Source organism: Chrysochloris asiatica, unplaced genomic scaffold (assembly GCF_000296735.1).
Source record: "Chrysochloris asiatica unplaced genomic scaffold, ChrAsi1.0 scaffold00168, whole genome shotgun sequence".
Taxonomy (NCBI): Eukaryota; Metazoa; Chordata; class Mammalia; order Afrosoricida; family Chrysochloridae; genus Chrysochloris; species Chrysochloris asiatica.
The window spans coordinates 1,696,896-1,723,595 of NW_006408686.1; the positions used below are offsets into that span (position 1 = coordinate 1,696,896).

The following is a 26,700-nucleotide window of genomic DNA, read 5'->3' on the forward strand; positions in this document are numbered from 1 at the left end:
TGTTGTTATTGTTAAGTTGTGGGTAGCTGGGGTGAGACAGGTGCACTAGTGGAAAGGGGATGGGCTGGGGTCCTGAATTCTGATTCTGTCCCTTTTGCCAGCTGGCGACTTTGGGCAGATGACCCTGTCCCCTCTCGGAACCTCACTGTCTTCCGTAGTAAAAAGGGACAACAGCAACGCCTCCTGGGGACTTCCAGAGCTCCAGGATATGGGGCGGGGGAGGGGAGATTGTTACACGGGGTTTCGAGGTTGCTACACGGTGTCAGAGCTCTGAGTCGGGGACATTGTGACTAGGAGAGAGAATCTCCCTAGGTGTCCCCCTTCCTGTCCCCAACTGAGGTGAAGGCTCTCACGCACCTGTTAGAAGCAGCCTCCTCCAGGCTGGGCTGCAGCCGGACCCCGCGTCCAACGTACACCTCATGCCTTTTCAGTCCGGGGGAGTCCCCAGAAGTGATGTCTCCCCGTACGCACAACAGGCACCTGCTTGTACTGGGCCCTGGCCCCGCCCAAGCCCATCCGCTGGCCACACCCCCGCTGTAACCCGGCCTTGTCGCTGGCTCCATCCCTGTCCGGGTCCCGCCCTTGCCCTGCCCAGTTCCGGTCCTTGGCTGAGTAATAACCTGCCCTGGTCACTGGTATTGGGGTGGCACTGGCGATGGGGCTGTTGTTGTTAGGTGCTGTTAGGGTCCGAGACCACCACCCAATAAGGACACCAAGAGACAAAGATAATGCAAAAGCAGGCGGGCTTTATTCAAGCTAGCATGCTAGGGTCGAGTGGCGGCTGGCAGTGTAGTGTTCAGCAGTGTTACTGCATCAGCTCACCAAAGCTCGACCCCAAGCAGTTCACAAACCGCACCTTATATAGGGTTTTGGGACACACCATGGGAGGGGGATATGCAAACTAGGATTACAACTTTTACCCAATGGAGCATTCAGAAACCGCAGGATCCAATAGATTTAAACATAACATCACATAAGTGACCTATAGTACTAAGACTTTTTCCAGTCCTACCGGCCTCATCTTATCTGTTACCTGTTCTGGCCACCTGGCCTGTGAGTCTTCAACTGTGACAGTTTTATGAGTGTGCTCTTTACCCTGCATTTGTGTCTCTTGAGACATTCTGTTGGGGACTTGCCTAGCCATGCCTGGTTGTCCTTATGACCCCAGCCTGAAGCAGGTCTCAGAGCAAGCTCTTATGCCTGAAGCGGCGATTCTTGCTCTGAGCCCTACTCTCAGCCGTCCACTTTCATTCTCACAGTGCCATCGGGTCGGTACAGACTCATAGCGACCCTATACACAACAGAACGAAACACTGCCCAGTCCTGGGCCAACCTCACTATTGTTACCACTTGAGCCCATTGATCCTGACACTTTGCCAAACCATCTCGTTGGGGGTCTACCTCTTTTTCTCTGACCCTCTTCCTTACAAAACATGATATCCCTCTCTATTGACTGGTCCTTCCTGACACTATGTCTGAAGTATGAGAGATGAAGTCTGGCCATCCTGGCCTCCAAGGAGCACTCTGGCTGCACTTCTTCCAACACAGATCTATTTGCTCTTTTGGCAGCCCATGGCACTTTCAATATTCTCCTCCAACACCATGACTCAAACGTATCAATTCTTCTAGTCTTCCTTATTCACTGTCCAGCTTTTGCATGCATCTGAGGTGATTGAAAATACCACAGCTTGGGTCGGGTGCACCTTAGACCTCAAGCTGACACTTTTGCTCTTTAACACTTTATAAAGGTCTTGTACAGCAGATTTGTTTAATGCAATACATCTTGACTGCTACTTCCGTGAGTGTTGATATTTGATCCAAGAAGAATGAAGTCCTTGACAACTTCAATCTTATCTCCGTTGATAAGAATGCTGTTCATTGGTTCAGTGGTGAGGATTTTTGTTTTCTTTACATTGATATGCAATCCATACCGAAGGCTGTGCTCTTTGATCTTCATCAGTAAGTATTTTAAGTCCTTTTTGCTTTCAGCAAGCAAGATTGGATCATCAGCATATCGCAGGTTGTTAATGAGTCTTCCTCCAATCCCGATGCCATGTTTTTCTTCATATAACCCAGCTTCTCGGATTATTTGCTCAGCATACAGGTTGAATAAGCATGGTGAAAGAATACAGCCCTGTCGCACACCTTTATTAATTTTAAACCATTCAGTGTTCCCATGTTCTGTTCAAACAGCTACCTCTTTGTCCGTGTACAGATTCCTCATGAGCACAATTAAGTATTCCGGAATACTCATACTTCACAATGCTGTCCATAGCTTGTCACAATACACACAATTGAAAGCCTTTTCATAGTCAATCAAGCACAGGTAAACATCTTTCTGATGTTCTGTGCTTTCAGCCAAGATCCATTGGACATCAATAATGATATCCCTTGTTCCACAGCCTCTTCTGAATCCGGCTTGAACCTCTGGAAGTTCTCTGTCAATGTTTGATTGTAGATGTTTCTGTATTACCTTTAGTAAAACTTAACTCGTATGGGATATCAAAGATATTATCTAATGATTTCCACATTCCATTGGGTCACCTCTCTTTGGAATGGGCACAAATAAGGATCTTGTCTAATCAGTTGACCAGATATTTGTCTTCCAAATTTCTTGGCATAGATGAGTGAGTGCCTCCTGTGCTGCCTCACTTTCTTGAAAGATTTCAATTTTTATTCCATCAATTCCTGGTGCCTTGTTCTTTGCCAATTCCTTCAATGCAACTTGAACTTCTTCCTTCATTATCATTGGCTCTTGATCATATGCTACCTCTTGAAATGGTTGAACATTAACCATTGCCTTTTGGTACAGTGACTCTGTATATTCCTTTCATGTTCTTTTGATGCTTTCTGCATCATTCACTCATTTGCCCAGAGAATCCTTCAGTAACGGAAGTTGAGGCTTGAATTTTTTCTTCAGTTCCTCCAGCTCGAAAAATGCTGAGCGTATTCTTCCCTTTTGGTTTTCTGACTCCAGATCTTTGCACATTTCGTTGTAATATTTGACTTTGTCTTCTCAAGTTGACCTTTGAAATTTTCTGTTCAGCTTCTCATTTCTTCCATTTGTTTTAGCATCTCTACTCTGGAGAGCAAGTTTCAGTGCCCCTTCTGACATCCATATTGATTTTTTCTTTCTTTCTTGTCTTCTTAACAACTTTTTGCTTTCTTCCTGTATGATGTTCTTGATGTCATCCCACAACTCTTCTGGTCTTCAGTCTTTAGTGTCTAATGTATCAAATCTGTTCTTGAAATGATCTCTAATCTAAATTCAGGTGAGATATATTTAAGGTCATGTTTGGGCTCTCATGTACTTGTTTTCATTTTTTTTAGCTTCAGTTTGAATTTGCATATGAGTAATTGATGGTCTGTTCCCCAGTCTGCCCCTGGCCTTGTTTTCACTGATGATATGGAGCTTTTCCATCATCTCTTTCCACAGAAGTAGTCAATTTGATTTCTGTGTATTCCATCTGGTGAAGTCCATGTGTATAGTCATCTCTTATGCTGTCTAAAGAAGGTATTTGAAACGAACAAATAATTAATTTTGCTGAATTCTATCATGTGATCTCCAGCATCATTTCTCTCAACAAGGCCATTGTTTCCAACTACTGATCTTTGTTTCCAACCTTTGCATTCCAATCACCAGTAATGATCAGTACATCTTGATTGCATGTTTGATGAATTTCAGATTGAAGAAGTTGGTAGAATTCTTCTATTTCACCACTCATCTGTCCGTTTGTCTTACTGTGGTGGCTTGTGAGTTGCTGTGATTCTGGAAGCTATGCTACAGGTATTTTAAATACCAGCAGGGTCACCCATGGTGGACAGACAGTGTGGATGAAGGTGTAGGAACTATAGTGGTGGTGGGTGGGAGGAGGCTTGGATTGGGTTCCTGGAAAGAGGCTCTGGGGTTTCTCTTGCCCCACTGCAGTGTTGCAGCTAACAACAACAATGACATTTATTGGGACCAGGATGCCCTGGAGGCATCAGGACCTTGATGGTACCACATCCTGTGTTTTTGATTCTCAAAGGAAAAGCTGGGAAAAACTCTTTTCTCTCCCACTTTGCCCTTCCAGGTCTATGCTCTTGTCTTCAAATTAATAACTGTATTACTCAAATGAATGAATTGGAACTAAGTACATGGCGCCTAAGAAGAGCAACAATACTGTGTGACAGGTGATAGCCCTTTTACAATTGTCTAATTGAATCTCGACAGCAACCTTGAGAGGTAGGTATGATAGATAACATCTTTTTCCCACCGCCTGGTCCTGCGCCATCCTCACCACTGGTATGCTTAAGCCCATTGTCGCTGCCACTGTCAGTCTGTCTTGTCGGAACTGACTCCACAGCACATAATAACATCAACAGCAGCACACACAGTGAGCTTGGCAGCAGGCGTGGCTATATGTTATCATTGGAGTTAACCACCTTCACGGCAGCACCATCCCAGTGTATCTAACGTTCGGGAGTCATCCCTCCTCAGAACGGTATCTCCCCAAGCTGCCAAGGCATCCTGCCAAACAGGCCAGAAGGGGGCGCGATTCTCAAAGGGCTCCAAGGGCCAAAGAGCAATTTTTGTTGAGCCTTTTCCTCCTCCTGGGGAAGCACCTGTGTTCCTGGGGTTCCGGCTTTATGTGCCAGGTGGAGAAAATGAGAATGAGCCCTGGGGATAAAGGGCAGAGGTGGAGTGAATCCACCCTTAACCACCTTGTCAGTCTTGGGAGCCGCTGCCCTCACAGGGCATAGATGTTTGCAGCAGGGAAAACGGGAAGAGACGCAGGCTGGTGGGGAGGGCAGAGCTAAAGTGGAGACTGTTTCTATACGCGAGCCAGGAGGCAGGTGGCTGACCTCTCCAGAGTTGGGTGCCAGGACCTATGGGGCTCCCTGACTTATGGGGTCCCCACTGGACAGGGGTTCTGCTCTCAGGTAAGTGTCTGCTTCCCTCAGATGGGGCAGTGGTGATGGGAGTGGGGAGTTGTATGTGTGCCTCGGTCTGTGGTGCATATGTGAGAGAGAAAGAAACAGAGAGAGAGAGACTGTGTCAGAAATAAAGACAGAGACAAGAGAGGTTAACACAGAGAGACAGAGACCAGAGACAAAGAAAGATGGGCACAAGACACAGAACGAGGCAGTTAAAGAGACGGATGAGAGAGACCCCAACACAGAGACTAGAGGGAGAGAGACAGACACAGAGTGAAGAATAGGAAGAAACACAGAGGGAGAGAGAGACAGAAAGGAGAAGAAAGAAAAGAGAGAGAAGGGGAAAAGAAAGAAAGAGATAGGGGAAAGAGACAGAGAGAGAAGGAGATGGAAAAACATGGACAAAAAAATAATGAGAAGGAGAGAAAGATGGAGAAACAAGCAGGCAGGAGAGAGACAAGCAGAGGGAGAATGTGCCAACCTCAGTGGCCAGGTCCACGCATCAGGAAGGGAGAAGAAAGTAAAATTTATGCTAACAGGCAATCGGAACAAAAGGGAGGAACTAGAAGATATTGTTAAGAAAAGGACTTCAGAAGGAAGAAATGGTTTTGCAAACCGTGATATGCATCAGTTAAAGGGCTGGACTGCTAACCAAAAGACCAGCAGTTTGAACCCACCAACACCTCCGCAGGAGAAAGATGTGGCAGTCTGTTGTCATAAAGGTTGTTGTTGCTGTTAAGTCGATTCCAGCTCATACTGACCCTATATAAGGTTTCCAAGGCTGTAAATCTTTTTGGGAGCAGAAAGCCTCATCTTTCTCTCGCTAAGCAACGGCTGGGCTTGAACCACTCACCTTGTGGTTAGCAGTCCAGTGCTTATCCACAGAGCCACTAGTGCTCCATAAAGATTATCGCCTTGGAAACCCTATGGGACAGTTCTACTGTGTCCTTAGGGGTCACTGTGAGTCAGAATCGACTTGACAGCAACAGGCTTGGGAGGGGGTGGTGTAGGGGAGGGGGACCAGAGGAGTATCTGGGTGGTGCAGATGGTTAAGCACTTGGCTGCTAACTCAAAAGCTGGAGGTTTGAATCCACCCAGAGGTGACTCGGAAGAAAGATATGGCAATCTACCTGTGAAAACCCAGTCATTGAAAAGCCTGTGGAGCACAGTTCTACTCTGTCACACATGGGGTCCCCTACCCATGCCCACAGTCTTCTTCCAGCCACTGGCCAAAAGGAAAAGAGGGAATTCCTGCTACCTTGTTCCCCTTTCCTTTGTCATCTAACAGGATCCTGTGTCTGAGGAAGCACCAAAGGTTAATGTCTCCCATCAGAGATAATAGTTGGAGTTGTTATTCACAGGGGTTGACTCTGTACCCATTGCTGAACTGACTGGGACAATTACACTTCTGAAAGCATGTCTCTAGGAGCTGGCAGGGCAGGGTTAGGTTTAACCTCAGCTATAACATGATGGAGTCCTGGTGTGGCACTGTAGGATAAACACTGGACTGCTGACCTCAAGCTTGACAGTTCAAACCCACCAGCCACTCCTAGGAAACCGTATATATGGTGGCTATGAGTCGGAACAACTTGATGGTACACTTAACAACAACATGACGTGATGTAACCAAAGGAGCCCTGGTTAGAGCTTTTGGTTGCTAATCAAAAGTCAATGGTTCAAACCCACCAGCGGCTTTTTGGGAGCAGGATGGAGCCATCTGCTCCCATAAAGATTTACAGCCTTGGAAACACTATGCGACAGTTCTCCTCTGTCCCACAGGGTCACTGTAAGTTGGAATCAACTCGACGGCCGCCAGTATAAACTGACAACAATTACAACCACCATTTGACATCCTGGTATGGTGCTGTAAGATAAGCACGGTGGTTCAAACCCACCAGTCCCTCCTCAGAAACCCTATTCAGGATCGCAGTGAGTTGAAATCCACTTGACGGCACTTAACAGCAACAGCCATTTGTACTGTGTGATCTTGGCAAATTCATCTTGCTGAGCTGAGCGTCTCTTCCAACCCTGTGAAAAATGAGCATCATTGCAGAGCATGCAGTGACCACCAGGGGGCGCGGTTAAAACTCACCAGTCAGTATTCATTACCGCTCCCACTAGGAACCTATTTAGTGCCGTCGTGTCGTTTCCAATTCATAGCGACTCTGCATAAGGTTTCTGAAGAGCAGTTGGTGGGTTTGAACTGCCAACCTTGTGGATCGTAGTCCAGTGCTGATCCTACAGCACCATACCAGGAGCCCACAAGGACCCTGAGGTACTACCATTTTACAGAGCAGGAAACTGAAGCTCACGTCCCAAGTCGTATGGCGAGTAAGTGGTGGGTAGGACCCAGACTTTGGGAATGGAGTGCCTTATCCATGATTTCATACCTCCCTCCACTTTCGAAGTCCATAACTAGACACTTCCCAACATGCCTCTCGGTCTCTGAATGGTCCCTCTCTCCCCTCCCAGCCTCGCTCTTGACTGTGTGGAGTCCGCCGGCCGTAGCCCAGCACAACCTCGACGTGCTTAACACCACCCAAAGTAAGGAGGATGTTGTTCCATCTATGTTTGGGAGCCCCTAGACACTGTGTTCCGTGGGAGAAACATGAGGTTTTCTGCTCCCGTAAAGATTTACAGCCTCGGAAACCCTGTACAGGGTCGCTATGAGTCGGAGCCGACTCCACAGCACATAAGAACCATCACCACCAGACACTGTGTGAGGTCCTGATGTGGCACCATAGGATAAACACTTGACCTCAAGGTTGGTTTGAACCGCAAGGTCAGCAGTTCCAACTCACCAGCTGCTCCACAGCACTTAACAAGACACTGTGTGGTGCTTTAGGATAAGCACTGAACTGCTAACTGCCAGGTCAACAGTTCAACTCCACCAGCTGCTCCTCGGAAACCCTTTAAGGATCTCTATGAGTTGGAAGTAATTCGACAACACTTAACAACAACAACATGACATCTGAGACTCACAAAAAGTAGATTCTCACAGAAAGTCATGTCCACTCATGGAAACCCCATATGTGCAGAATAGAACTACCCCATGGGTTTTCAAGGCTGTGACCTTTCGGAAGCAGTTCACCAGATCTGTATTTCATGCAACCAGGACAAAAGGGAGGAATTAGAATGTATTGTTAAGAAAAGCATTTGGGCGGAAAAGAAATAATTCTGCTTCTGTGGAAAGTAATTTTGTCGGTGGTTCAAATCCACCAGCGCTCCATGGGAGAAAGGTGTGGCACAGAAATACAAGAAAATGGCATTGTCTTTCTGATCTCTGCCTTCACACCTCAAACCCCCATCAGGGGTCCACATCCTGAGACCCAACAGGATGAATCTAATGGCTCAGCCAGGGGGTAAAGGGGTGGACTGTAACTGTCACTACTGTGGGTGGGGAAAGTTGACCAACAAGTGAGAGATGGGCATGCTACAAGCTTGATTCTCTTTGCAGCTGGTATCAATTGATCAATTGTTAGGACCTAAATCCTCTTTTTGTGCCTTACCTGCACACTCTCATTCAACGGAGCTCAGAGAAGCGGAAGTAAGTGGCCCAAAATCACACCTAGAATGAGCAGGTAATCCAGAATTAGAGCTCAGAACGTTCGCTTCCGGTGTGTCTTCCGCAAATTCGAATCCACTCGTATCTCTCTCAGTCTCGCTATGACTTTTTATTTGTGTTCTGCTCTCTCTCTCTCTCTTCAGAATCCCTGTCCAAACCCATCATTTCAATCAGCCAAGTCAGTGCCATAGAGCACAAAGCAAAAATAAACATCTACTGTGACACCAACGACGTCGACATCAACATCCACTGGCTCTTCAACAATGTCCCCCTTGAGCTCCAGGAGCGGATGCATCTGTCCATGGCTGACAAGATGCTCACCATCCTCACAGTCTACCGAGAGGACTCTGGGACTTACCAGTGTGAAGTCTGGAGCCCCCTTCAGATTCAGCGCAGCGATACCGTAATGTTGACCGTGAACTGTGAGTCCCTTTTCATTCTACCCAGTTCTTCGCTGATGCCTACTTCCTTGGTAATCTTATTCTGCCTCACAACTTTCAATACAACCTCCACTGAAAACACAATATAATAGATACATTTTTTTAAACAGTTAAGGGGGGAATTTTTTAAAACTCTGTTCAAATTGGTAATCTGTTATCAAATGGTTATAATAACAACAAAAATGTGGGCATGTCCATCCCTGAAGTCTAGAGACATAACTATCTATTTGACATTACTAGAGTCCTTGGACCACCACATAGCTATCAGTTTGTCATACTCTGGTGGCTTAAGTGTTGCTGTGATTCTGGAAGCTATGCCACTAGTATTTTAAATACCAGCAGGGTAAACCCATGGTGGACAGGTTTCAGATGAGCTTTCAGACTAAGATAGACTAGGAAGAAGGAGAGACGGATTACTTCAGAATATTTAGTCTCTGAAAACCTTATGACTACCAGTAGAACACTGTCAGCTAGCACCAGAAAAGAATGCTAATGAAGAGCACCAGAATATTGTCAGATATAGTGCTGGAAAATGAGCTCCTTAGGTTGGGAAGCACTCAAAAATATGACTGGGGAAGAGCTGTCTACTCAAAGTAGATCGGCTGTAATGATGCGGATGTAATGTAAAGCTTTCAGGGCCTTCATTTACTGATGGCGCACAACTCAAAATGAAGAGAAACAGCTGCAAACATCCATTAATAATCAGAACATGGAATGTACGAAGTATGAATCTAGGAAAATTGGAAATTGTCAAAATGAAGTGGAATGCATAAATATCAATATCCTAGGCATTATTTAGCTGAAATGGATTGGTATTGGTCATTTTGATTCTGACAACCGGATGGTTTATTATGCCAGGAATGATACACTGAAGAGGAATGGCATCACATTCATCACCAAAAAGAACATTTCAAGATCTATTTTGAAGTACAACACTGTCTGTGATAGGATAATATCCATACGCCTACCAGTTAATACAACTAGTATTCAAATTTACGCACCAACCATAAAGCCAGTGATGATAAAATTTAAAAATTCTACCAAGTTTTCAATCAGAAACCAATCAAACAAGCAATCAAGATGTATTGATCATTACTGGTGATTGGAATGCAAAGGTTGTAAACAAAGAGGAGGGATCAGTCATTGGAAAATATTGACTTGGTGACAGAAACGATGCAGAAAATTTTGCAAGACCAATGACTTCTTTATTGCAAATACCTTTTTTAAAACAACATAAAAGACAGCTATACACATGGACCTCACCAGATGGAATATACAGAAATCAAATTGACTACATCTGTGAAAATGCCATATCATCATCAGCCAAAAGAAGGCCAGGGACAGACTGTGGAACAGACCGTCAAGTGCTCATATGCAAGTTCAGGCTGAAACTGAAGAAAATCAAACAAGTTCACAAGAGCCAAAATATGACCTTGAACATATCTCACCTGAATTTAGAGGTCATCTTAAGAACAGATTTGATAAACTAGACACTAATGACTGAAGCCCAGAATTTTTGTGGGATGACATCAAGAGCATCATACAGGAAGAAAGCAAAAGGTCATTAAAAAGAAAGATGAAAAAGGCCAAAATAGATGTCAGAAAAGACTTTGAAACTTGCTCTTCAGCACAGAGATGCTAAAGCAAATGGAAGAAATAAGGAAGTAAAATAACTGAATAGAAAATTTCAAAGAGCAGCTCAAGAAGACAAAGTCAAATATTATAATGAAATATGCAAAGATCTGGAGTTAGAAAACCAAAAGGGAAGAACATGCTCAGCATTTCTCAAGCTGAGGGAATTGAAGAAAAAATTCAAGTCTTGATTTATGATATTGAAGGATTCTTTGGGCAAATGATTGAACAATGCAGAAAGCATCAAAAAAAGATGGAAGGAATACACAGAGTCACTGTACCAAAAAGAAATGGTCAATGTTCAATTTTTTGAAGAGGTAGCATATGATCAAGAGCCAATGATACTGAAAGAAGAAAGCCGAAGTACACTGATGACATTGACAAAGAACAAGACTCCATTAATATCATGTGCAAGTAAAATTTTGCTAAAGATAATGCAAAACCAGCTGCAACAGTACATTGACAGGGAACTACCAGAGGTTCAAGCCAGATTCAGATGAGGACATGGAAAGAGGGATATAGTTGCTGACGTCAGAAAGCAGAAAATACCAGAAAGATGTTTATCTGTGCTTTATTGACTATATAAAGTCTTTGATTGTGTGGATCATGACAAGCTATGGACAACATTATGAAGTATTCCAGAACACTTAATTGTGCTCATGAGGAGCCTGTACATAGACCAAGAGGCAGTTGTTCGAACAGAACAAGGGAACACTGACTGGTTTAAAATTAGGAAAGGTGTGCGCCAGAGTTGTGTTCTTTCGCCATACATATTCATTCTATATGCTGAGCAAATAATCCGAGAAGCTGGATTATACGAAGAAGAATATGACATCAGGGTTGGAGGAAGACTCATTAACTACCTTCAATATGCAGATGGTACAGCCTTGCTTGCTGAAAATGAAGAGGACTTAAAATACTTACTGATGAAGATCAAAGACCACAGCCTTCGGTATGGGTTGCACCTCAATGTAAAGAAAACAAAAATCCTCACCACTGGAGCAGTAGATAAAACATCAAGGTAATTGGAGAAAAGATTGAAGTTGTCAAAGACTTCATTTTGTTCAGATTGATCATCAACACTCATGGAAGCAGCAGTCAAGAGATCAAATGGCGTATTGTATTAGGCAAGTCTGCTGCACAAGATCTCTTTAAAGTGTTCAATAGCAAAGGTGTCTGTTTGAGGACTAAGGTGCTTCTGACCCCAAGCCATGGTATTTTCAATAACCTCATATGCGTGCAAAAGTTGAACAGTGAATAAGACAGACTGTGGAAGAATTGATGTATTTGAGTTATGGTGTTGGAGGAGAATATTAAAAGTACCATGAACTGCCAAAAGAACAAACCAATCTTTGTTGGAAAAAGTACAGCCAGAGTGCTCCTTAGAAGCCAGGATGGCCACACTTCATCTCTCATACTTCAGACATATCATCAGGAGAGACCAGTTCCTGGAGAAGAACATCTTGCTTGGTAAAGTGGAGGGTCAGTGAGAGAGAGGAAGACTCCCAACGAGATGGCAGCTGCAATGTGTTCAAACTTGGCAACGATTGTGAGGTTGGTGCAGAACCTGGCAGTGTTTTGTTTCATCATGCGTAGGGTCACTATGATGGCTCCTAGGAACAACAAAATCCTTGGGTGGTCCAAATGATTAAGCACTTGTCTACCAGCCAAATATTGGGATGATTCAAACCCACCCAGAGACACCTTCTGAAAGGTCACAGCCTTGAAAACTCCCATGAAGCAGTTCTCTGCACACCTGAGGTCCCAGTGAGTGGAAACTGACTTGACCAAAACTAGCAAGAACTCAACTTCTACTGGTCACTTTCAACTTATCTAAAACTGAGCTTCAGAGTCCCCAAACCTTCAGTTGATCCAAAATCTTGCCTGAGGAAGGATGGGCAAAGGGAATTAACTGGTATACTTCAGGTGTGTCTTCTAACCTCGCTTGACCCATGGAGCAGGCTACCATTTTGTTTCTCCATCCGACTCCTGCACATCCTTCTCAATGGGTCCAGAGCTCTGGTAGGGAGGTGGGAAATATTGGCATTTATCGATTCCCCCAAGACTTCACCTTCCAAAGGGCTGTTGCTGATATTGTTGTTAATGCTGTGATTGTACCTGTCTTCCCAGACGGTCCTGACCCTGTTGAAATCAAGTTGGATTCTGGCGTACTCAACGGGGAGTGGGTGGAGGTGATGGAAGGCTCTGATGTAAACTTCCAGGTGGAAACACAGTCTGACCCACCCCCTGAGTATTCCTGGTTGTTTCCCAACAACTCCGTCCTGTCTTCCACCAAAAATACACTGACCATCCGTGCTGTGTCCAGGGAACACGAGGGCACATACAAGTGCTTGGTGTCCAACTTCGCCACCCATCTGTCCCGCCTGGGTGTTGTTAACCTTTGGGTCCTTGGTAAGTCTTCTTTCCCTGTCTCTCTCCTTCATTCCTCTGAGAATTGAGGACCTGCAGGGTCAGAAAGGATGAGGGGGTTCTTCATCTGGGGCTGTGGGCATCTAGGAATGGGGTGGCGATTCTTGAGTGGTTTCAAGATACACTCAAAATGTGCTGTTTTGTAGAAGAAGGGTCTACAGCTTTTCATTGGCTTCTCAATGTGTTCTAGAACTTAAAAACAGTTCAGAGTCACTGAGGCACACCCAGAGAAGGAGCAGGGATTTCCCAGGTGGCTGGGAGCAGGCAGGGAAAGACCTGGCGCCTGGCTCGGTGTATGCCCCCCAACACCTTGTTGGCTCTGTCTGGGCTTTATGTGACTTGATTCTTTGTGAAAAGAGGCTCGATTTTTCCCTACACACCATGCTCACGTATTCCATACACACACAGAACCTCCCATGCACAAACAACATCCACACATGCTCAACAGACCCCAGACTCATCCACATGACATGCAATATCACAGGCCCACAACACACACTCATACAAAACACATATGCACATAATGTGCATGGGCTTGGTATTCACACATGCGGCAAGCAGGCATGTAACAGACACTTGCAAAATGCTCGTGCTCTCATGCATGCCGTATCCACATAATACGTATGCTACAGATATGTACAAATAGATGCAATACATATGACACACATAAATACACACACAGGTCACATACAACACACTCACAGCACAGCCCAGGTATACAATGTGTCCTTGTACTAAATACAACACTACACATGTTGTTGTTGTTGTTAGGTGCCACCGAGTTGGCACCGACTCGTAGAGACCCGATTTACAGCAGAATGAAGTACTGCCCGGTCCTGGGCCAACTTCACAATTGTTCTACGCTTGAGCCCATTGCTACTGCCACTGTGCCAATCCACTTTGTTGGGGTCTTCCCCTTTTTCTCTGACCCTCCACTTTACCAACATGATGTCCTTCTCCAGGGACTGGTCCCTCCTGACAATATGTCTGAAGTATGAGAGACAAAGTCTGGCCATCCTGGCTTCCAAGGAGCACTCTGGCTATACTTCTTCCCAAATAGATTGGTTGGTTCTTTTGGCATCCCATGGTACTTTTACTATTCTCCTCCAACACCATAACTCAAATGCATCAATTCTTCTACGGTCTTCCTTATTCACTGTCCAGCTTTCCCATGGCTTGGGTCAGGTGCATCTTAGTCCTTAAACTGATTTCTTGGCTCGTGAACAATTTCAACACTATACATAACAGACACTTACACACAACATATACTTAAGTCAGACACTCAACACCCTCACATGGAACACATTCACACAAATACATAGCACATTTCATACATTCAGCACGCTCAGCACATACACACAGCTGACATTCAATACACACACAAGATGCATACGCACACAACAGTCATTCACACAGTCACAGGATACATACACTAACACATAAAATACAGCAGTCACACGGCACTCACATACAGAAAATCTACACACATACAGCACACACTCATCACAGAACGCACATGCCTGCCACCCACACACTCACAAAACATATACTACACACACAAGAAAGGACACAAAATACACACAACACACACATGCACCATACACTCCATGTACACAAAACCCACAACAGCATTGACATACAACATGCACTGTCATGCAACCACACACACAAAACACACCTCACACACAGTATACCATATACAAAGCACAGACGCATGCTGTCTGAGTTCTCGAGCGTCGTTGTGTGAGGAATACCTTAAGTGAGTGGCTTGAACAGATGGAAACTCATTTTCTCACAGCTTAGGAGGTCTGGCATTAGAAGGAGCCCTGGTCACGTTGGAGGGTAAACACTAGACTGCAACCCACCAGTCAGACACTATGAGGGAGAGAGATGAGGTCATCTGCTCCCATGAAGATTTAGTCTCAGAAAATGCTGAGTTGGGATCGACTCAATGGTAAGGAGTGTGGTTTTTTGTGGCTTTCTTGTTGCTAAATTCTGTTGAGTTGGTTCCGACTCATAGGGACCCCATGCAGGGTTTCAGAGGAGCGCTGGTGGGTTTGAACTACCGATCTTGTGGCTACTGATCTTGTGCATATCCTACAGGGCCACACCCTACACTGATTGTAGTTGTTAATGCCGCTGAGTCGGTTCCAACTCATAGGGACCCTGTATAGAGTTCCCGAGACTTTAAATTTTTGCAGGAGTACAATCCTTATCATTCTCTGAGTGGCTGGTGAGCTTGAACTGCCAACCTTGTGGTTTACAGTTCAATGTTTATTCTAAGGAATCACTGGACTCCTCATAATAAAGAAAACCCACCCCCAAATGGAATTATAACCACAAAGACAGAGGTTAGGGTTTCTTGTTGTTAAGTGTGCTTGGAGTCATATAGGACTTCCAAGGAGCAGCTGGTGAGTTTGAACCACCGACCTTGTGATTCAGCGCATTATCCCACAATGCCATACCACAAAACATATATGGGGAGGAGGGGACACAGTTTAATCTATAACACACACACCACCCATAGCACATATGAAGGAGTGTCTACGAAGTTCATGGGGTAGGGGGGAAGAATCCTATCATCTTTTCATTCTGTTTTCTCATGAGCTTTTCAGAGTTCCCTCACACAACTCTAGAATAACCATGTGGGCTCCACAGAGACAGGAAACTGAGGAGGGATCCCTGAACCTGACCCTGTATCTCGATGTGTTTGCAGAAAAGCTGACCAAGCCTCACATCAGACCTCCAAGCCTGGATCCGGTGGAGAATGACAGCCTCGTGAATCTGACCTGTCAGAGCATCCACAAGAGAGTTAGTATCTTGTGGTTTCTGAGCGGGCAACCCCTCCTCCCCAGTGAGCATCTGATGCTGTCTCAGGACAACAGGACACTGCTCATCCACAGCATCAGGCGGAACGACACAGGGCCCTATGAATGTGAGGTGCGGCATTGGGGCAGCCGGGCACGGAGCGACCCCCTCAAGCTGCCCATCAGCTGTAAGTCACCCCAGGCCTGGGCCTTCTCCTCCTGCCTCCCTCCTCCTCTTAAAGTTCTGTTTCTTCCCCTTCTTGCCATCAGTATAGACCTTGTTCTAATGGGAGAGACAGATCAGAAACAGATATTATATGCATGTGTCAGGTGGGAGCAAATGGTTTGTTGTCAACGGCTTACCAACAGTTTTGAACCCAGCCGGCTGTGCTGCAGATGAAAGGCCTGGAGATCTACTTCCATAAAGATTATAACCATGAAAACCCTAAGGAATAACATGATTGAGGTACATACACCTTGGAATCAAAAGGGGCAGCATTTACCCCAAAACAAAAATTCAAAAGGGTTAAGCAAAAAGGAGGAATGGAAACAGGAAATGCAGAGAAAGTGGGGTGAGTGATATTATATGGAAGGGATTGCAACCAGTGACATGAAACAAAATGCGTGGGAATTATTGAATGGAGAACTGATCTGCTCTGTAAACCACTCAATTCAAAAAATTTTAAATGTAAAGAGAAAGCGCTAGGGAGTGCAGTTCTGCTCTATACCACATAGGGGCGCTGTGACTCCATAGCAAGAGGTTTATCCAAACCCACCAGTTTCTCTGTGGAGGGAAAACTGGTGGTAGTCATCTTTCCAGATGTTCATGTTAAACAAGGCAAGACTGTTAGTTTGAATGAGAAATCCAACAGCCATTTTCACGCATTTGTTTCCTTCTTGTATGTGGGAGGAGAGCACAGTGCCCTTCTAATGTTACAAACAAAATTCCCAAGTAGTTGTGTTGTTTAGAATACCACTATAACCAAGGGCCATGGCTTCAAATTCCACTCCTGGCAACCCTACGTCTTTAATGCCTGATTTTTCACAAGTGAAATAGCCAAGACTTTTTGTCTGGGGTGCGTCTGGGTGAACTCGAACCTCCAACGTTTCGGCTAGCATCTGAATGGGATTCCATTGTAAAGATGTCGATGGAAATCGTAACTGCACATGTCTTTATAAGTCAGATATTACAAACGTTTTAGAGGTCTACGTTCACAGGACACACAACTGTTTCTGAAGTCTGGGTGTCTTACAAGGCTCCTTTGTTAGGATTGACTTTTGCAAGGGCAAAACCAACCATTTGATTGGTTTGATATACAGTAAGGAGGACTAAACCCCAAAATCAAACCTCCTACCATTGAATCAATTCCTATTCGTAGCGACCCAATACAGAGTTTACAAGGCTGTAAGAAGGATATCATGTTTGGTAAGGCGGAGGGTCAGAGAAAGAGGGGAAGACCCCCAACAAGATGGATTGGCCAAGTGGCAGCATCGATGGACTCAAGCGTGGCAACAGTAGTGAGGTTGGCCCAGGATCGGGGAGTGTTTCATCCTGCTGTGTATAAGGTTGTTATGGATCGGTACCGACTTGATGGCACCTAAGGAGCTCTGGTAGCGTAGTGGTTACAAATCGGGCTGCAAACCGCAAGGCCAGCAGTTGGAAACTACCAGCTGTTCTGCGGGAGAAATATGAGGCGTTCTGCGCCCGTAAAGATTTACAGCCTCGGAAACCCTGTTACACGGTCGCTATGAGTCGGAACCGACTCCACGGCACTTAACAACAACAACAACAACAAGGCTGTAAATCTTTATGGGAGTAGACAGCCTCATCTTTCTCCTTTGGAGCAGCTGATGGGTTTGAACCATCAACCTTGTAGTTAGCAGTTCAGAGCTTCCACCACAGTTCTACCAGAGATAGGAAACATCTCCTTTAGCCTGCTGAGATTGCCTTTGAACCCAAACACCAAACCTGTCGTCCGGTTGATTGTGTGACCATAGGGTTTTTGTGGCTGGAATCTTTACAGAAAGGAGCTCTGCAGGTATGGTGGATTAAGTGTGGGGCAGCGAACAGAAAGACATGTCGGTCTACCTCTGGAAAGCTTTACAGTTTCAGAAACCCCAGGGAGCAGTTCTACTCTGCCTGTCGGGTTGCTGTGAGTTGGAAGAATTGACTCGATGGAGGTGAGTTTAATCTTTATGTAAGCAGATTGCCAGGCCTTTCTTCTGCAGCGCTGCTGAGTGGGTTCAAACTACCAGCCTTCAGGTTAATACCCCAAAACCCAATGCTGCCATCGAGTCGATTCTGACTCATAGCGACACTTGTAGACTGTTTCTGAGGCTGTAAATCTTTATAGGAGCAGAAAGCATCATCTTTCTCCCTAGGAGTGGCTGGTGGGCTTGAACTGCCGACCTTGCGGTTAGCAGTCCAGTGCTTATTCTTATGTTACTAGGAGACCCCTTTCCTTTCAACAGCAGATAGAAAAGCCTGTGTTAGAACTGAGAGGGAAAAGAAGAGATAAAACTGAGAATACGAATATGAACAGGACAGATAAGCTTGGCACAATGGTGTATGGATTGTACACATGATCTGGCTTCTGTCCACAGATGGTCCTGACCAAGTGAACATCATCTGGAGTGGACATCACCAGGAGGTCATCGAGGCGTCACTTAACTCCAAGGTGACACTGTGGTGTCAGGCCGAGTCCATGCCGGGCGCCCAGTATCGCTGGACCTATCAGCATTTCACCTGGGAGTCTGTTGGGGGGAACCTGACCATCGAGACTCTCACTTGGGAAGAGCAGGGACTCTACACCTGCACGCCCTTCAACCCAGTGACCCAACTGACCCGCTCGGCCTCAGTTCTGGTCAAGGTGAAAGGTGAGCCCGGCAGGTACTACCTCCCCTGGGGTCCAAGTGACCTTTCGTGACATTGGCCCCAGCCATCTGGTCTTCTTCTACCAAACACAATACTCCAGGCGCTGCTCTTGCTCTTGTCAAGTGCCGTCGAGTCAATCCTGACTCATAGTGACCCTGTACAGGGTTTCTGAGGAGCAGCTGTGGGCTTGACCATCGACCTTGTGGTTTGCAGTCCAGTGCTTATCCTCCAGTGCCAACCAGGAGTCCAGGCACCGCCCTAGAACTTTGCAAATGTTAATGAATTTAATCCTTTGATATAAGCACAATTATTATGTTTGTTGGGTTCCTGGGAGGTTCAAATGGCCTGGGGTTGACTATTGGGCGGCTCAAGGTATTTGATGATTCGAATTTACTAGTGGCTCCTCAGAAACCCTATAGAGGGTAACTGAGTCAGAACCGACTCAACAGGACTTAACAACAACAATCAGCCTGAAGGTTGGTCATTCAAATCCACCCAAGGGTTGTGGAACAAAGACCTGGAGATCTGCTTATGTAAGGAGTCAAAAATCCCAGCCTATCCCACTGCGATCGAGTGGATTTCAACTTGTATCTAGGACCAAGTAGGACTACCCATGGGGTTTCCAAGGCGGTCATCTTTATGGGGTGGAATCTGACTGCGAGTCCCCGGTTTAAAGCTTTTGAATCCCAACCCCGAGCTTGCAGGCCCTATACTTCCATCTCCTAGCTGTGTGCTTTGGTAGACTCTTAACCTCTGAATGGGGTCTGTAATGCCTGCCTTTCAGAGTTGTGAAAAATCACAGTATTTAGAAGAACAATGAGTTCAGGTGAGACTGTCAATGAGAGAAGGCAAGAGCCGATGAGAGGATTAGGGGGTAGTCAGGAATAGTGGGAATCCCTGTTTCTCAGTCCTACGGTCTTTTCTGCATTGAATTGCAAAATTATCAGTCACGACATTATTATTAACTGAATGGAAGCCATTTTCTGATTTTTTCTTCTTTTCCTTTCACTAGTACTTTATTCTCCAAAGAGTTATTGACATGCTGTTGCTGTTAATTGCCGAGTTGGTACTGATGCACAGCGACCCTGTGTAGGGTTTCTGAGGCTTTAAATCTTCCAGGGAGCAGAAAGCCTCATCTTTCTCCTGTGGAGGTGCTGACAGACTAGATAGATTCACAAATATTCCTTAGCACAATGTTGTAGCTAGAGCAAGAGGAAATTTGACAATGTCAGCAATGATCAAAGCACCGAGCAGCACAAAACACAACAGCATGTGCTTGTAATGAACGAAACCACGTGATTCGGAGCATCATTATAATTGATGGCAGCTCTGACCAGAGCTCTTTAAAACCCAAACCAAACTTATTACTGCCAAGTCACTTCTGACTCTATGATCAAACGCAAGCCTACTGCCATAAAGTCCATCATCCCCACTCATAGCGACCCTGTAGGTTTCCAAGGCTATAAATCTTTATGAGAGCAGAAAGCCTCATCTTTTCTCCTGAGGAGTAACTGGTGGGTTTGAAGTGCTAATGTTGTAGTTAGCAGATCAGTGATCATCCTACAGTGCCACCTGGTCTCCTTTGGTCAACAGACAAATTAAATTACTCTTTGTTGAACATGCATCAGACGCCAGGGCTAAGTCTTCCTGTCTGTAACATCAGCCAACCACGGGAATTTCAGGACACTTGATTGTGCTCTCGCAGAGTCTGCACCTAAACCAAGAGAAAGTGCTTCGAACAGAATGAAGGGGTGCTGTGTGGTTTCAAATCAGGAAAGGTATGTGTCAGGGTTGTATTCTTTCATCATACTTATTCATTCTGTATACTGAGCAAATCATCAGAGAAACTGGACTTTATGATGAGGAATTGGAGGATTTGGATTGGAGGAAGACTCATTAACAACCTGCAACATGTAAACAACACAATCTTGCTTTCTGGAATTAAAGAGGACTTGAAATACTTACTGATGAAGATTGAAGACTACAGCCGTGAGTATGGATTGAATCTTAGTTCAGTGAAAGTAAACATCCTCACAATCAGACCAATAAACAACATTATGATAAACAGAGGAAAGGTTGAAGTTGTCAAGAATTTCGTTTGACCTGGACCTACAATCAATACTCATGGAATTAACAGTCGAGAAATCAAACAGCATTTTGCATTGGACAAATCTGCTGCAAAAGACCTCTTAAAGTGTTCAAGAGCAAATATGTCAGTTTGAGGACTAAGGTGTGACGGATCCATAGTATTTTCATTCACCTCATATGCATGTAAAGCCTGGACAATGAAAAAGGAAGACCACAGAAGAATTGAATTGTGATGTTGGAAACTAATATTAAAAGCATCATGGACTGAAAGAAACACAAACAAATCTGGGCTGGAAGAAGGACAGCCAGAATGTTCCTTAAAAGCCAGGATGACGAGACTTGGTCTCATATACTGTGGACATGTTATCAAGAGGGACCAGTTCCTGGAGAAGGACATCATGCTTGGTAAAGTGGAGAGTTAGTGTAAAAGAAGAAGGCCCCCAATGAGATAGATTGACACAGTGGCAGCCGCAATGGACTCAAACACAGGAACGATGATGAGGATGGCAGAGTTTCGGTCTATTTCAGCAGTTTTGTTGTGTATAGGGTATACCTAGGAGTTGAAAATGACTTGGTGGCACTTAACAGCAACAACAAATGCCTTACGAGTATTAAAATGTTTCATCCTTCCAGTAGGGAATAGTGGTGGCTCAGTGGTTGAATTCTTGCCTTTCATGCAGGAGACCCAGGTTCGATTCCCGGTGAATTGCACATGATGCACAGCCAACCCCCATCTGTCAGTGGAGGCTTGTGTGTGTGTTCTTATGACGCTGGACAGGTTTCAACAGAGTTTCCACACTAAGATGGAGTAGGAAGAAAGACAGACCTGGAGATCTGCTTCTGAAATCAGTGACACTTCTATAGATCCCAACAGTATGATCCAAAACCAGCCATGGGGACAGTGTAGGACCAAACAACATTTGGTTCAGTTGTTCATGGGGTCATCATGGTCAAAGGTCAACTCGATGACAGCCAACAACAACCATCTTTCCAGCAACCTAATGAAATAGACACTGTTCTTCCCACTTCAGGGAAATCCTGGTGGCATAGTAGTTAAGCAGTTGACTGCTAACTGAAAAGTCAGCAGTTCGAACCCATCAGTCTCTCCATGGTTAAAGGTGTGACAGTCTGCTTCTATAAAGATTACAACCTAGAAACTCTGTGGGGCATTTCTCTTCCGTCATATAAGGTCACCATGAACTGTAAGAGGAGCATTGTGGATTACAAGCTGAGCTGCTAACTGCAAGGTCAACAGTTCGAATCTGCCAGTCGCTCTGTAGGAGAAAGATGAGGCTTTCTGCTCCCGTAAGATTCAGAAAGATTTATAACTTCGGAAACCCTATACAGCAGGGGTGGGGAACATCCAGCCTGCAGACTGTACAAGGCCCAGAAAATCATTTGGCTTGGCCCTGCTGAGGCAACCACAGTTCCAGCCATTACATTAGGCATGCATTAGTTAAATGTTTGACTAAATATGTTGTTGTTGTGAAGTGCCGTCGAGTCGGTTCTGACCCATAGCGACCCTGTACAGGGTTTCCAAGGGTGTAAATCTTTACGGGAGTAGAAAGCCTCATCTTTCTCCCGCGGAGTGGCTAGTAGTTTTGAACTGCTGACCTTAAGGTTTGCAGCCCGATTCGTAACCACTACGCTACCAGAGCTCCTTTTGACTAAATATAGCAGGTTCATTTTTAAGTTGATGATTTTGTGTGGTCCACAAATAATGTTATAAATATCCAGATGGCCCTTGGCAGAATAAAGTTTTCTTTATTTATGCCATGTAGGATTTATTTATGTGGTGCAGGATTTATTTATGCCTTGCAGGATTTATTTATGTGGTGCAGGATTTATTTATGCCCTACAGGATTGCTGTGAGTCTGAACTGGCTTGACATCACACAGCCAACACCACGAGCTGTAAAGATTACAGCCTTGGAAACCTGTGGGGCATCTCTGCTCTGTCATATAGGGTCCAAGCTGTCAGATGACAGTCTTGGAAACCCTATGGAAAGTTTGATTTTATTTTACACAGTCATTATGAGTCAGACTCGACTCGATGTAGGGCAATGGTGTTTGTTTTCATTTCCATTTTCTAGAAGAAGCAACAGAGAGGTTAAGTAGCATGCCCAACATCACACAGCTGAGATTTGAAGCTGGTCCATTGGACTCCAGATCATGGCACTATTCACACCACAAGCTGCTGTCTCCCAGTGATGGGAAACAAGCGTTCATCGAATGACAGCGGAGATAAAGCCATAAGCCAGGGATGACAGTGGGGGCAGGTATGTGGGTGTGTTAGACCTGACTCTTGATTGTCTTCTCCTGTCCAGATCCCCAGAGCTCCCTGTCTGCAGGGGTCATCGCGGGCATTGTTATTGGGATCCTAACCGTACTTGCACTGGCTGCAGGGCTGGGCTGTTTCCTCTTCAAGAGAAGGTAATCCTGGGGGCAAGAGAGAGGGTGTGGCTGGTATGATCTCTGTTCTCCTCCTTGCCCTCCCACTCACCTGTGCCCAAGAATGGGCATGGGATATGGGCAAGGATCAGAAGCACAGACGAATGAGGGCTTTGTGGCTTTAGGTCCTCAAGAGAAAGTGCAGCGGACTCCACCCAAGTAAACAGGTACCAAGAAGATTCCATTTCTAGTAAGTGTCCCCATAGCTGGCACCCAGGGCCAGGTTAATGGTTGGGGAAAAGGCCTTCAGTGCCAGCTTTGCCAGTAGATCACTATGTGACCATGGATGAACCCTGTCCACTCTGGGCCTCAGTGTCCCCATCTGGAGAATGGATGAGATTGGAAGCAAGAACCTCTGAGGGGTTCTCCTGTTCCAACAGCCTGGGACAGAAATGGCAAATACAGGACAGACAGCTACTGCCAGTCTTCCTTCCTCCATCTCAGGAAACCTTGTGTTATGGATTGGATTGTAGTCCCGCCTCCAAATAAACACTGAAATCTTAACCATATGCTACTGTGATTTAGGCAAGAGATAAAATCAGTTCACCTAGAGGGTCAAGCAAATGACCTTCAAAACTGTCATCTAATGGGATGTAATTGCTTTACACCTAATGTCTCTGTAGGGTAAGCACTGGACTGTGAGCTACAAAGTCAGTGGTTTGAGTCCACCAGCTGCTCCATGGGTGAGAATTTTCCCGCAAAGATACAGCCTCAGAGAACCCTATACAGGATTGCTGTGTGTCCGAACCAACTCAACAGCACTTAACAACAGCAATAATGTAGTATAGATCTTACATCTCATGTATGAATTACACCTGAGCATAAAGGAAACCAAAAATCCTCACAACCAGACACTTAAACAGCATCATAATAAATTTCAAAGAAATTAAAGTTGTCAAAGATCTCATTCTACTTGGATCAACAATCAACACCCATGGAAGTAGCAGTCAAGAAATCAAACAGTGTATTACACTGGGGGAAATCTGCTGCAAAAGACCCCCTTACAAGTTGCTAAAAAGCAAAGATGTCACGAGTAGAAGTAAATATTAGAAATACACTTGATCCAAGCCATGTTCTTATTGATTGCCTCATATGTATGCAAAAGCTGAAATGAAAAAGTAAAATCAAGTCAGAATTAACACCTTTGAATTATGGTGTGTTGTTGTTGTTAAGTGCTATTGGGTCAGTTCTGACCCATAGTGAGCTTGTGTAGGCTTTCCAAGGAGCAGCTGTGAACTTGAACTGCCAGCCTTGCATTGAATTATGGTGTAGGTGAAGACTATTTAATATTCTAGAGTACCAGAAGAATGAACAAATTAATCTTGGAAGCAGTACAGTCAGAATGTCCCTTAGAAGCGAAGGAATGGGAGATGTCAACTCCTTTCCTTGTTGATACTTGTCAACTCCTTTCCTTGTTGATACTAATTCATAGTGACCTTACGTATGATCCTCTTGGTCAACGATCCTCTACTTTACCAAACATGATGTCTTTCTCCAACAATTGGTCCCACCAGATGACATGTCCAAAAAAAGAAAGATGAATTCTCATCATCCTGGCTTCTAAGGAGCATTCTGGCAACACTTCCTCCAAGACAGATGTATTTGTTCCGGCAGTCCGTGAGCCTTACAATTGTCTTGGCCAACACCCACTGACCTGTCAGGAGTTCTTAGCATTCCTTGGTTCTTTGGTATGAGTGTCTTTGTACATATACACTGGCATGACCACATTACCATAATGAAAGGAAAACCTGATTTCCAAACAGAATCATATCCACAAGTATGTTGTTGTTGTTACATGCCGTCAAGTCGATTCCAACTCATAACGCCCCTATGCATGACAGAAAGAAACACCGTCTGGTTCTGCCCCATCCACACATTACTGCTGCCACTGTGTCAATTCATCTTGTTGGGGGTTCTTTTTCGCTGACCCTCCACTTTCCCAAGCATGATGTCCTTCTCCCGGGACTAGTTCCTCCTGACAACATGTCCAAAGTATGAGAGACCAAGTTTTGCCATCCTGGCTTCTAAGGAACATTCTGGCTGTATTTCTTTCAACACAGATTTTTTTGTTCGTTTGGCAGTCCATTGTATGCTTTTAATATTCTTCTCCAACATCATAATTCAAGTGTATCAATTCTCCTAACGGTCTTCCTTATTCATTCAACTCTCACATGTATATGAGGCGATTGAAAATACCTTGACTTGGGTCAGGCACACCTTAGTCCTCAGAATGATCTCTTTGCTCTTTAGTACTTTGAAGCGGTCTTTTGCAGCAGATTTGCTCAACGCAATACAGCTTTTAATATCCTGACTGCTGCTTCCATGCGTGTTGATGATTGACCCAAACAAAATGAAGTCTTTGACAACTTCAGTCTTTTCTCCATTTATATAGCTGTTATTTGTTGATCCAGTTGTAAGGATTTTTGGTTTTCTTACATTGAGGTGCAATCCATAGGTATTGTTGTTATTGAGTGCCATTTAGTCAATTCCAACTCCTATTGGCCCTGTATAGGGTTTCTGAGGAGCAGATGGTGAGCTTGAACTGCCAACCTTGCTGCGGTTCAACCCAGCTTTGCAGTCCAGCATATTAACCCTAAGTGCCATGCTGGGACTCCAATCTACAGGTATAAGGGTCAGCAATTCAACACGTACTTTTGGGGAACACAATTCAATCCACAATACTGTCTAATCCAGCCCCATTGGAAAACCAAGGCCAAGGGGGCTACAGGAGTTAACCGAATCTACAGAGCCCCCCCCCCCCCCCCCCGGAGAACTGGGACTGGGACTTGGGTTTCAATTCTCAACCAAAAGCCGTAACTCACCCACAATTTGATTTCTAGAACTTTCCCAGTTCTAGCTCACTGAAGATGTGATTAGGGGGAATCCTGGGAGAAAGGAAGGAAGGTTTCTGCCACCTCCTTCCTGGGGAGCCCTAGAAAACAGCCTCCTCCTAATAACCTCTTCCTAATTCAGTCCAGAGTTCAATTTCTCGAGGCAGTGCAAGTGTTGTGAACATCACTACGCTGGAGTACCAACAAGAAGTCAGAGTCAAAACGGTGGGTGACCTTAGAGAATGTCAAAGTTTCGCCCTATTTTGTTTCAAGAGGACACATATATAAAGTACAGCAATGGACTGCAGGTTGGTTTGAACCGTAAAGTCACCAGTCACCAGCCACACTTCAGAAACCCTAGACAGGGTTGCTGTGAGACAGCATGGATTCAGTGGCGCTTAACAACTACAACAACCTGAACGATTAAAAAAAGTTATCAAGTGATTCATGACTAATTGAGGTTAAAGAAAATAATTTAGCGGGGATTTAACTAAAAACAAAACTATTAACCTTCACTCAATTCACAAAGGTTTCAAAAACAAAGAAACTACTGACAAGTAGTTTGAAACCTATTCTTGATCATGTGTTTCTTACTCTTAACCGTAATTCTTACCCTAACTCAGAATGGAGTCAAATTTATCCAAAGGAAAAAAAAAAAAAAAAAA

At 44.8% G+C, this 26,700-nt stretch overlaps 1 protein-coding gene across 1 annotated transcript in view; it reads left to right on the top strand.

Annotated features, from left to right (window-relative positions):
- The first annotated feature begins 4,871 nt into the window (after positions 1–4,871).
- Positions 4,872–26,700, top strand: part of CEACAM20 (carcinoembryonic antigen-related cell adhesion molecule 20) — a 34,938-nt gene continuing 13,109 nt past the window's right edge. The window contains exons 1-7 of the mRNA XM_006871487.1: positions 4,872–4,923; positions 7,390–7,461; positions 8,626–8,904; positions 12,685–12,966; positions 15,701–15,979; positions 18,396–18,668; positions 23,081–23,186. Of these exons, the coding sequence (XP_006871549.1) occupies positions 4,872–4,923; positions 7,390–7,461; positions 8,626–8,904; positions 12,685–12,966; positions 15,701–15,979; positions 18,396–18,668; positions 23,081–23,186 (1,343 nt within the window). The remainder of the gene's footprint in view (positions 4,924–7,389; positions 7,462–8,625; positions 8,905–12,684; positions 12,967–15,700; positions 15,980–18,395; positions 18,669–23,080; positions 23,187–26,700) is intronic.